General features: G+C 32.2%; 1 protein-coding gene across 1 annotated transcript; it reads right to left on the bottom strand.

Moving 5' to 3' along the window:
* Window positions 1-368: 368 nt before the first annotated feature.
* LOC131030044 (pathogenesis-related protein 5-like) lies at window positions 369-782 on the bottom strand. Its single transcript, XM_057960725.1, has one exon. It carries the CDS (start codon window positions 780-782, stop codon window positions 369-371), a length of 414 nt encoding a protein of 137 aa, XP_057816708.1.
* Window positions 783-13,408: the final 12,626 nt, after the last annotated feature.

Genomic DNA, 13,408 nt, shown 5'->3' with positions numbered 1-13,408 from the left:
TATTTAATTCTCATTTTCAAGAAACAGTTACCGAAACTTTCATTTAGTGCATTAATTTCCTAATATCAAATGTTTTCAGCCAATAAAATTAAAAATGAATAATTTTTCAAACATATTTATTTTAAAAAATTGCATATAAACATCTCCATTAATAACATGTTAAAAACAGCAGAATTGATATAGTTCTAGAAGGAAGTAATAATAAATATTCTGATTTTTAATTTCATTTTCAAAAACAAGACCCAACTGAGTAATTTATTATTATAAGATTATACTAATTATTTTTATTTCTAAAACCACGACCCCACTGGATGCTTTATTGTTATTACACCATAAAAATAGAAAATCTTCAGAACCAAGTATTAGGGTCACTGTGGGGGACAGAAAGTAATGGTGACATTAGCGTCAGGCGAAGACCTTAGATAATCTTGGAAAGGAACAACATTTGGGCAGCGTTTCCTGAAACCGATATCGAAATCCGGCGGGCTGCATTGCTTATTATATGAGCTGCACTCACCTTTACACGCCACCACCTCATTAGTGACCTTCGCCTGTAAATATGTAGGGCAATCGTCAGCAACATGTGCACTGCATCCCTGCCATCCACTGCTCTTAATTGAAATTGGGAGGTTATAACCACGCTCCAAATTCACTGCGGACGTGCCGGACCCTAACTCCACCTCTGACAGCGTAGATATCCTGCGCAGTCCCCGGAAAGACAAGACCCTAGCTCTGATGAATTGAAGGAACATCCGGTCCTTGCCCATATGATTCCAGCCCATTCCGCAGCGAAGGGGATGGAGTATGACTCGCCGGAATTTAACACTGGCTTAAACTCTGCAGGTTCCGGGAATAATTTTTTGTCATATGAAGCTATCCCCGGCCACACAGTGAACGAGCATTTGTTCTCCACCGTTGCGATCTTTGTGGATGAAGCTTCTCAAATCGCAAACAATATGATCTCTCGTGAATATATAAGCGTTCTACACCATCGTGACGTGTATTGTAAAGAAAGTATCATCTCTCGTGAATATATAAGCGTTCTACACCACCGTGACGTGTATTGTAAAGAAAGTATGATCTCTCGTGAATATATAAGCGTTCTAAGCCAATTAATTGAATGATGCTCATTGATTGAGCTATCTTACTGCTATCTTAAGAATTTGCAAATTTCTTGGATCTAACATTATCATGAAATTTTTAATATTATATATTGAATCGTTATCTTTAAACTATATTTGTTTCAGAGATTTATCAAGTATGGTTTTAGGAGAGGAGATGTAAGGCCCAAAAGTATGCGTATCTTATCTGGTTGTTTGATTTCCAGTTTTATAATAATCATCTCTTCCTTCATATACTTTGAGGAAGCCCTATTCCAATATTTTCTTATCGACAGGAGGTCCAAGTATTTCATCTTTTATTTCCATATGTTTCTTTCCTAATGAACAAATTGTAGGCAAAGGGTATGAACCTACACTCTTATTCAATGTTACGAAAAACTCTGCTAAAAGATTAATGTTTGTATGTTAATTGGATGTAATTTCTTGAGCTCTCGAATAGTAGCCTGTGCATGCATCTATGCGTCTCGTATTCTCGTCCATCTCTATACTGCTGCGAAATCGAGCCTTTACTAACTTATCTTGCTGTTACAAATATGTGGTAGAATCCAAAAGCCTTATGTGTCGCTCATGGCTACTGTCACCCCATTTCAATTAGTCTTTTCATTAGCTTTTCAAAAACCTTAACTCTATTAGTATTGGCTGCCTTACCATGGCTAAAGTGGTTATTAGTCCTAGACTTGTTTTGTGTCAACCACTGGCTTTGTTGAATAAATCTTGCTTGATTTTAAAGTTAATCAAAACCATCTTGTTTTGCGAGTTTATCCATCAGTTGAATAAGTTCTACATTGTATTCCTTATCCTTTCAAGTAAGACATAACCATCTGTGAAATGTTGTATTAATTGTTAGTTAAAAAATTATTTCACCATAACTTTTACATGAGTTGAAGAATGCCTCCTCAAAATAGGTTAGTCAAGTTTGAAACATTATGGAAAACTCTAATATAAACTTATACCCTTTTGATAGATAAGAACATACTTATTCCTTAAGAAATTTGAATATTAAAAAGAAATATATGGAATCATTATTGGAATGTATATGTATTTGAAATATTATATTATTGATATTTAGCAATTAATTAGAATGTAAAGAGACTCTATGTATAATTAATCACTTAACATATATAAATCGTAGTTCTTTTAGGATCAAGAATTGGAATATAGAAACTTATTTGGTGGCTTCTTAGCATCTTTGAAATGAGTTAGAATATTTTTTTTATGTGTACGTTCTACAACAATATTGATGTATTGTGTCACATTTATCATTATTTAGTTTAGAATGTATACACATATGTATGTTCATTGTTTATATATATGTATTTATTTATACATACATGTTCTATAACTTGTTTAATAATTAATGCATAATCTTTACTTGATGAAGTCTCTATTAATCCTAGTTTATGTCTATATGCTTATTGAAAGATGCATTTAATTATCACTACGTTAAAAACATGAAGATTTATAAATATTCATACTAGAAGTTTAAGATATCTTTAAGCACATAGACCACTTGTCACATGAATGGCAGTCATCACCATTCTTATTATCTTACTCAAGTTACCATAGCAAGAGAACCATGCATTTGAATCCATAATAGTGTTGATATGCATAAATACTCACTCCTTCATGCTTTATGTGATTCCTTCATTCTTATTGATTCTATAATCTTCTTTTGATTTTAATGGAAATCATTTTAAGTCTTATGCTAGAGATAGATCTTGAATCTTTGAAATAATGACAAGTATAGACATGTATTATGTTTCATTGTTTTACTATACTTTTCCATTAATCTAACTAGTATAGCTATGCTAGCTTTCCTCGTGCTCAGTTGTAAACACAATTGGGTAATGTTCTCACCCAATGTGGGTGTCTAGTTCTGGGAGTTCTTAATGGGAGGGATCTTCATGTTTTGTTTCTGTGAAATCAACCTTATGGTTGAATGCAATGGATTACTATTCCTTATGTACCATGTAAATGATTTATCCTATTAAATATCCTTGTAATTAATACAATGTCTCTAATTTATAGATATCGATCACGTGTCTTTATTTTATCCTAATTTTTATTTGTGAATTATGTAAATATTTAATTATGGATGATGTTAAACTATATCATTCCATAAGGGAGGCTAGGCTATGATAGTCTCATCTCATCATAGGCTCCAAATTTATCCTTGTTAATAAAACAATATTTTAGAGTAGATTTATTATACGTTCTCCCTATGATTAGAATGTATATTTATTTGGATACTAGTGGAATATATAAGAGATTTATTATAGATTATGATAATGATGTGAGAGTTGTTTAATTTAAAGTAGCTATTTAAACTATGATTTTTCAATATGTCATCTGTAATTAGAGTATTTTTTAATTCTTGTTTAGACAATAAATTTGTTTGTGTCATGAAGTGGTACACTAATAAGAGGAATTTTATGAAGGTTTGGCTCAAATTTATCTTTGTCTAGAATTTCTTCCACATGGTTTATGGAAGAAGTCTTTGGGACAAGATACTTATAATTCCTCAAAAAATAGAATAAATATTTTACATTTATATATTAGAAACCTAAAAGCCTTACCTCTTCAACCTTGTAACATTGAGGCAATATTGTGCTAGCTTCCATAAATTAAAAGTGTCATAAACATTCTCTCACTTTTCCTCACTTGTGTCAGGGATTTCTATAAATGGATAAAAAGTCAAATGAGATTAGATTACCCTTTTTTATTTTAAAATAAGAATAATAAACTTATATTTTTTATTTCATAGACCAAAAGTGCTTGTGGCTACATTTCCTTTATAAATTAACTGCCCAAATTATTTGTTTTTATAAAGATTTTTAAATAAAAATATACTATTTCATTTACATGTAAAAGTGGTAAATATTAGAGACTAAGAGCTTTAAGGGTTTTTCACATGGTTGTTTCTCTGTAATGTCATCTACTTGTGGTTTTCCGACTATCATACCATATTTATTGGAGCATTTTTAAGCCTTTTAATGGTCTCACCCAACCTTAGCCCTACTATTGATCTTGGTGTTGGAGCTTTGGCATCAAGATATCATGCTACACTCAAACAAATGATCCAATAAATTTTTTGCCAAAATTTTTTCATGAGGTACACCTTCTGGTACCCCAAATATTATTTTCCCTATTCAGGACTTTGATAGTGGTTGTCAATTGCTTGAAAAAATTACTTTAATAGAATATTTTGTGGGGAGAGGTCCACCTAAAAGCATGCTTCACAATTGGATTCAAAGGCCTAATCCCCTCATGGGGTCAAGGTTTATGATATTTTGAACCTCAGCTAGGGTTTTTTTTGTTCGCTTTATTGATTCCACCCATGTACATGATATTTAGCATCGTGGGCCTTGGTTTGTTTAGTCTTGATTACTTGTTTTTCAACATTAGTCACAATACTTCTCTACCTCTAATGATAAGAAGCTCAACATCTTGGTCTAGATTTAATTTCCTGGTCTCCTTTTGCATTGTTGGCCTTTTTTGCAGACCACTGCCCAATCCATTGGCAAGGTGGTTTGCATGGAACCAAATCATTTTTCCATACTCGTCATTAAAAAAGGATATGCATTGAAGTGGATTTGTCTCATGACCTTAAAGAGACTATAGAGATTCAAATAGGAGGTCTATGTCACTCTCAATGATTAATCTATCTAATTTTGCTCAATACTTGCTTTTGGTGCCAATCTTCAAAACATGAGATTAAGGAGTGCCTTTTGGTTGTATTGAGAGCTAGAACTCCTCCTCGCTCTTTTGAAGCTCCAAAAACTAAGGAGGGTTGGACCACAGTTATTTACAAATGAAAGGGCTCTTTGACTACTTCTTAAAAGTTGTCAATCCCTGTTATTGTTCATCTACAAGACAAATTGTATTTCTAGCCACAATAGCCATTGTCACCATCATAGCATCTATTCTCAAATGTTGTGGTCTAGGGGAAAGAGATTGTAGGTTATGATGGTGCCCGCCCTTCTTTGGTTTGTACCCCTCTACTTGCTTCTCTTGTTTCAAGGCTTAGACTTCTTTTTGTCACTCTTATAGCCCTTCTGGGTGTGTTGAGGATGGTGAAGAGGCTCCTGAAAAGCACCAAGTGGTTCCACACTCTAGTTTATAGTGAAAATATTTTTTCCAAAATAGTTTCTCGTCTCTTAAGGACGAGGATAACATGCATGATTTTCAATCATGAATTCCATGTCTTGGAATGTTTCAGGTCTCATTGACCTTACCAAGTAGTATTTCATGTGTAATACTCAATCAAAATATCTTGGTATCAATTTGTTTTATCTTCAGTAGATTATTTTTTTTCTTTCCTACTTATTGCTACGTGCCATATTATTTGGCCAAATAGTTTGGTTTTTTCTTTAGGTCACAAAGTTGGCTAAGGAGGTGTCATTGCCCTTCTATCACCAGGCTAGTAGTCTTGTATTGTGAATCATGAAGTGGACCCCACTCAGAGATTGGTTTTGGTGCTCATGTTAGTCAACAATCATGGCTTTGGGATCATTAACGTTTATTCTCTAAATGATGTTGTGGAATGATCACATCTTTGGTGATGGAATTGTGATTTGTTGCCACTCGGTACTTGTGTTTTGCATGGAAGCTTTAATATGGTTGAGGTGGCCTCTGATAAAGAAGGTGTTTTTGCTTTTTTATGGACAACTAGGGAGAGAGAAGCATGGTTTTACATGTGTAATAATTTGGGTTTTTTGATTCTATTTTGTAGATGATTCCTTCCTCACCCTTATTGAGGATGAATATAATATTCATGAAGCTCTTCAATAACTTGGTACTTTTTGTAGCCATAGGTTGACGATTTAGATGCACAAAACCCAGTGCTATGGACAATATTTCCTCCTAGACCCTCGTTGGATTCTTCAATATGGGTAGAAATGGATTTAGCATGGAGAAATATTTCATTTTTTGGCATTCCCTTTGCCTTCTAGGGTTTTATGGATTTTTGAAATGCAGTTATCACTAGAACTAAAAAAAAGTTATCTTACTAGATTCCTAAGCTACTCTGGTTGGTTGGTAAATTCCATATTTGTTCAAAGGTGTTTGCTGCTACCCATGTGTCTTCCTATTGAGACCACTCAAAAGAATCTTCTACTAAACTTGAGAATCTTTTTCAAGATTTTTTGTGGGCTTCAATAGATGACCAACATGGTTTTCATAGAGTCACTTGGGAGTATTGTCATCTCCCTAGGGAGTCTAGAGGGCATGGTATTATTTCTACCCAAAATAAAAGGTCTTTCTCTATACGCTAAATGAGTCATCTTGTCCATCATTTCTAATGAGGCCTAGAAAATTCTTCTGACTCATTACATTTTCATTGGATATTCAACTAGTAGGCCTTCGTGGAAGGGGATTAAATTTCAAACCCTTCTTATCATGAAAAATGTAGTGTACATAATATTTATTGGTCATCACTTTTCCATATTCAAGGGCTTCCCTTAGGCAACATTCCTGGGGTTAGTTCTCTAAGCTTTCACAATTGCGACTTTCACATCCGTAGAGATTTTTTCTTCTGAGCTACTATGTAGATTTGTTCTTGGGAGGACATGCAAGTTCATTTTCATCTTTCCCAACTAGATTGAAAGAATTTGACCTTGTATTTTTTACTTTTCCTTTGAATATGCTACACAAGTTGGGCATTTGATCTATTAAACCTTGGTGGTAAGATCAACATTAGTTTTGCAACACACCCTTTTATAATTACAAGCCTAAGTTGAGTTAATATTGGCTTGTGCCTTATTCAGATATGGTCCTAGCTTTCAATCTATAGTAGCATTTATAGTCATCGTAACACATATGGTGTTATGTATTTCAAACTATATAGTTTTCCATTGTTGAGCCTAAGCTGACTTATTTTACTTGGTGTATTCTTTTCCAAGGCTTGTCATAAGGTTCTCGGGTGTGGTACTTGGGAGATCCTCATTCTCATTGCCCATTTTGTAGATAGCCAAAAAATTTTACCCATATTTTATAGTTCTACCATTGAGTTGAACATTTGTAGAATTGAATTCATGATTTTTTAAAGCCTTTTTGGCTTGAAACCTTCTAATCTCACACTTTCTAGATTAGACTGTATAGTAGTTTTTTGCATCAAAGCTTCAGATCACACTCATGATCCATCATCAAGATACTAGAGAGCTATCTTGATCATACTCCTTTCTGGATTAGCTCTCTAGTATCTTGATGATGGATCATAGAGTGTGATATAAAGTGTTTATGCAAATTACTACTACATAGTCTAATCCAGAAAGTGTGAGATGACAAGCTATCCATTGTGAAAATTTGATATCATTAATTGAACCCTTCTCTTGGCATATGGATCTTCTACGGAAATCTCTTTGAATTTTCTTCAAATTCACATAGATTTGACATGCTTTAAGGGTGGAAATCCTCTTCACATTATGGAAGGATAGAAATTATATTTTATTGTGTCCCATCTATGTTGATATTCATGTTTCACTTTTTAGTAAAGCGTGTATTTGTAATAATGTGATGCTACAAATTCAAGTGCAAGATAGTAAGGTTTCACTTAAGGTGGCCACTTGCAAGCACTTTTGGATAATTGGGAAAACACCCCTTGTACAGTTGCATAAGTTCCTTCCAAACCTTTTGCCTCTTGTGACCGCTTTCTGTCTCGTGACCGCTCTCCACCCCATGGTCAGTGGTGCAACCACAACTCCTTTACTCATCCTACATATCCTATGCAGGCCTATATTCCTCTGTATTAATCCAGTGGTAGTAGAGACTTTATTCAGTGCTACTCAAGCTCTTCACCACGTGGAAGCTTCACCTCTAGGTGGTCCATGGGGGTGCTAACTTTTTTGTTGGTCATGGTTATAGCTAGCTAGATATTGATGGTGATAACATATGTCTCAGCTCTTCCAAAGTGTTCATGCAGCCTGCCTGGGCTATCTCCTCGACTAGGAAGGAGAAGGAGAATAAAGGGATGGCTACTAAAGAAGGGTGGTCCCTCCTAGATGAAAACCCTAACCCCACTGATGTATGGGGTCCCAAGGATGATTGTGATCCCCCTTCACATCTTCTTTCCACTTCCTTAGCCACCTAGAGGTTTGTTTTCTATTTTTGGGCACTGCCTATATTTTTTTTATGTTTATTGCTATTTTCGGGTGTAGCCCATATGACTCCCGAGGGGTGATTTTATATCGCCCTACTTTTTTTGTGAATACTGTACTTTTATTTAAATATTAATAGAAATACCTATTCATAAAAAAAAAGTCCACCCCTAATTAGAATGTGGCAATTTTTCTTCTTCCATCATGGAAGTTGAATTCAAATACTTGTTGTCTACATATGACACTAGATTTGGGATGTCATTGAAAAGTCATACATAATTGCATCATCTTTGTTTTCTCCACCCAATAGTTCTCTTAAAAATTTTACACCTTCATTTTCTATTTCCTCCATGCTTGTGATGATGTTGTCTTTGTCCTAAATTTCATTGAATTTGTTTTAATTCCTATGAAGTTTCGTTGAGTTGTGAAAGAAACTTTTATGTTGTAAGGTGTGTACCCTTGGTCTCCTTGTGTTATGAAACACAATACTTGGGTTTGTGACATGGCTTAACCATCTCCTATGGATTCAATATGTCTAGTGGTTGTATCGAGCTTTAATAGGTCAATATTTTGGTGCATTGGAAACCGTACTTCTAACAAGTGGTATCAGAGCCTGGGTCATAGGTTCAAACACCTTGGCTTGGACTGGGGGGGATTGTTGCAAGGTGTGTGTCGTTGGTCTCCTTGTGTTGTGCTGCATAGGGCTCGGGTTTGTGACATGACTTAACCATCTCTTGTGGATAAGTCTTGTGTTTGTATTAGGCATTAATAGGTTCATCTTTTGGTGCAACGACAACCATACTTATAACAAGGTATTTTTGTCCCCATTCCTCAGCCAATAATCTTTCCATTTTGATTTCTAGTAGGATTCTTCTCTTCCCAATATTTCTTTGTATTTTTCCAAAAGAATTTTGTCTTTTCATTTTTTTTTGAGACATACCATTTTGAATGATGCATTTACTGAGTTTTCCCATTTCCTCTTCTACCCTATGCTTCTTTTCAAAGATTTTTTTGATGGAATGTTTGTTCCATTACTGTAATTTTTTTTAATGCCTGTGGCTTCCTGCAAAAAATGAACATTTTGGTACCCTTGAAGTCAATTAGTTCCATCCCCTAGGTACTTACCCTAATGGTCTATTTTATTGAAAAACCAATTAAATTGACAAATTAAACTCCTTTAAATCTCCCTTCAAAATCAAATTTAAAATTTAAGCATAACAAGGGTTCTCATCCCCCTAACTACGTTGATTCCACAATGATCATACTTACTCTAGCCTCACCACATTAAACTTATATACCCCTTTATTGTTTATGATTTGGATTCATAAAACTTCATAAGTCATTTTGATACAAAGAGCATTTATTTCTTTGGTTAAATTTGACACCTAGCGATGCTCAATTTTATGATGACCACTTTCAATCTTCTCTAAAATTCACATGCAATTTTTTTATGGATAGAGATTACCTGGGTACTATTGGAGGTTGGATGAAATTGAGGTTGGAGGAAATTTATCATTGTGAGCTAGCTTCTTTTTCAAGGATGATTCATTGTATAAGAAACATATTTTCATCTCTAGTCCTTTAAAGAGAAAGAGGGGGCATGTAGTGGTTTGTGAGTTTGTGGATAGCTGAATCTACAAACTTGGTGAAATATTGATTTGTCAATTGTTGAATGCATAAAATTGGTGAGCTCTTTTTCTATGGATAGTTGAATACATAAAATAATTTATTGATAGATGTGTGTTGGATGTTCAGAGTATTTACCTACACATGAAAAGTTTGTGTTGATCCTATTGGAGTGTTTGATATAAGATTATATGCCTAGACCATAAAGTTTAGGTTGATGTTGATGAAGAGTTATAGATTCAAGACAATTGCCTTTAGGGAGGTTGTGAGGAAATATGTTTTACCTTTAATAATATAATTAATTTGTAGTTGGGTTAGTTGAGAACTTAATTCTGATAAGTTATTTTTGTAAGGGAAAATAATCGATTTATGAAGCCAATACATTAAAAATAATAGTTGATTCGATTGAATATAAATTTTGAATTATCATTTTTGTATACACTGACTGATCTTTAGTTTCAATTCTTACACTACCATCTCTTTCATTCTTTCATTAAAGTAAATGAAAGATATTCTATATCGAGAGAGAATGTAGAGAAACTTCACACACACACACAAAAAAAAAGAAGAAGAAAAGAAAAAAGAGAAAGAAGATGATCAAATAGTATCTAGAATAATGTTGTTAAAACTTAGAAGTTGTGCATGAAATATGAGGAGTAATTATACCAAGTATGATTACCAATGAAAATATTCATTATTTCCATCTATTTTGGAGTAGCTTGATACCTTTATTTTATTAAAAACTCTCGTTCTCTAAAAGTAATCGAAAATAGTAATAAATAGAACTTATATAGAATACCTAGGTATAGAATGTTCTGTATTAAAGGTCTCGAAAAACTAGATTCAATGCATTACCTGTTAATTATGGGTAGCTTGGATAGCTGTTCATCTTGACCTAGAAATAGCAGCATTAGATATGGGTAGTTTGGACAGCTGTTCGTCTTGACCCAGAAATTAGAAAATGGTTGTTTTTGTCAGATCCTATTGTTAGGATAATAACAATTGTTATTTAATAGTGGCTCTTTTTAGGTGACACCTCATAGCCAAAATTAGTTATTGGTTATTGAGTTGTCTTAATCTCAGCCGTTGGTTTGAATTAATCTCGGCCATTGGTTTTCCAAAAGAGTAGTATAAAAAGGGGTCATGGGTAATTTGGAAAAGATGAAGTTTGTGAATTATTTGTAGAGTTAGCAAATAGTCTTGCGGTGTTAGCAAGGGGCTCAGATAGCAGTGTAGGAATATCAGCGGGAGAAATTGGGAGATTGTCAAAGTTCTGCCAGTGAGAGGCAAGGAATTTTGTATCTCTTAATTTGTTGAAGTTAATATATTTCTCATCTGCAGTACTGGTTTTCCCTTCGGGGTTTTTCTAGGGATAATTGTTCGGAAATATCATGTTATTGTGTTACATCTTTCCGCCTATTTTTATTTGTGAAGTTGTAGTTGTGTTATTTTCCAATATTTTTTGATCAAATAATCTATTAAAGATAGGAGGTTAATAATCAGTAACTGCAATAGAACTTTCACATTACCAAATGCCTCCATTGCTTGAATACCTAGGTATGAAAGTTGTGAGAGTAGACTTTATGTATGCAATTTTTAGAAAGAGTTTGTTGATATTAAGCCCACTTCCATTCCTTTTACATCTCCTGTAGAAATATTATAAGCCCACTTCCATTTGTGGGGGTATTCAAGCAATGCAAGGAACAATTATTACAACGTTGGCAGTTTATATTATTGATTGCAGGTTTTGGAGTTTCACTGAATATGATTAGAATATTAGAAGGGGATGTTTGAAATTTATTTTATTTTTCAGGTGGCGCTAATGTGAATACAAGAAAAAGATTTTTTTTTTATAATGGCAATTGAGGTCTCTATGCATTGCATGGTAGGAACTTCTAAAAAATCAAGAATGTTATTAGAGGCATTAATTTGTCTTAATATTTAGATAAATAAATTGAAGAATATATTTGTTAAATTTTGTTTAAGAATGATTGTTTTTTCTTTTTTAAATATTTATGAAAGTAAATATTATGTATTTTTATAAAACATTAAAAATATAAAGTAATAGATTTCTTTTAAATTTAGATTTTAGAATATGAAATTATTTTAATGAAAAAAAAAAACCTCTCGATTTCAAATCAAATTGAAATGTGAATATAACACTAAATCAAATTGAATTTTGACTTTAAATAATGTAAAATAAAATAAAACATTATAATTAAATAAAAAGCATATAATAACACTAAAATAAAATAAGATATACATATTGAGAAGTTAAATTATATACTTGTATTTTATTTTGGCTAAGCATAACATTAAATCAAATTGAATGTTGATCATAAAATAAAATAAAATAAAATAATCTATTTTATTTTTATAATAAAAAATTAAAAACATTATATTAAATGTAAACAACATTAATTATCAAATTTATAATATTAAAATATAATTATTTTATCACTATTGATTTAAAAATGTTTGGAATGGTCATATCTTTATAAAATATCAATTTCTATTTTGAATCAAAATATGAATGAAACTACAATAAAAAATACAACTTTCTATTTTCAACAAGCTATTTATTCCCATAAACATAAACATGCTTTCACACACAATCACACTTCTACGCCATCTTGACGTGAATGGATCTGACATTACCATGTTATTTTAATTTTAATAATAAATACTGAACCATTATCCTTAAACTATATTTTTTTAACAGAGTTTTAAAAGTATGGTTTTAGGAGAGGGGATGTAAGGCACAAAAGTATGGGTATCTTATCTGGTTGTTTGATTTGGATTTTTATAATAATACGTTATAATTATGGATGATGTTTTGTACTATCATTAAGATGTTTAGATATGTTTTTTGCATGTATATATTGTGATTCTATATATTTAAGTTTTAGAAGTTTTCAATTTCATTGTTTAATATTATATGTGATTGTGATTGTATTATCTAGTTTGATATTGTAGATGATAGATCATGTATGTCTAATATCTAAATTAGATTAGTTGTAGGTGAATCTCATTCAATGAGGTGTAGTTCAATAAACTTTGTTGCTTTAATCTTATTTCTGATTGTGATTGTATTATCTAGTTTGTCATGTGATTGTGATTATATTATGATAGATCGTGCATGTCTAATATCTGGTTAAGACTAGCAATATGTGACTCTCAATAAAATGCAGTAGCTTTATATCATTTTATAGATTTTAATTAGTTGTGTATCAAATGGTTTCTATGACAATGATTAATCTATAGATAGCTAACATAATTATATTTTAAAAAAATGATGTAAAATTGTCTATAAATTAAAAAATGCTTATATTAGAAAACATCCACATATATAATTATTAATGTAATTATTTTATTTGTCTATTATTCCTTTTAAAAAATTATTATGTTATTATATTTTAATTAGAAAATAGAAACTTTAAATTATTAAAATCAAATCACATCTAATATGAAAATAGAAACATGTCCGTTTTGCCTCCTTTGTTTACTATTAACCATAAAACAAACAAACCTATCATGTTGGAAAATTAGAAATATATATACAAACTT

Source organism: Cryptomeria japonica, chromosome 7, assembly GCF_030272615.1.
Source record: "Cryptomeria japonica chromosome 7, Sugi_1.0, whole genome shotgun sequence".
Lineage (NCBI taxonomy): Eukaryota > Viridiplantae > Streptophyta > Pinopsida > Cupressales > Cupressaceae > Cryptomeria > Cryptomeria japonica.
The sequence above is the reverse complement of the archived record's forward strand: the minus strand, read 5'-3'. Positions and strand labels throughout refer to the sequence as shown.

What these genes read in the sequence shown, in the direction of transcription:
- LOC131030044 (XM_057960725.1), bottom strand. Translation starts at nt 782, where the DNA reads ATGGGCTGGAATCATATGGGCAAGGACCGGATGTTCCTTCAATTCATC.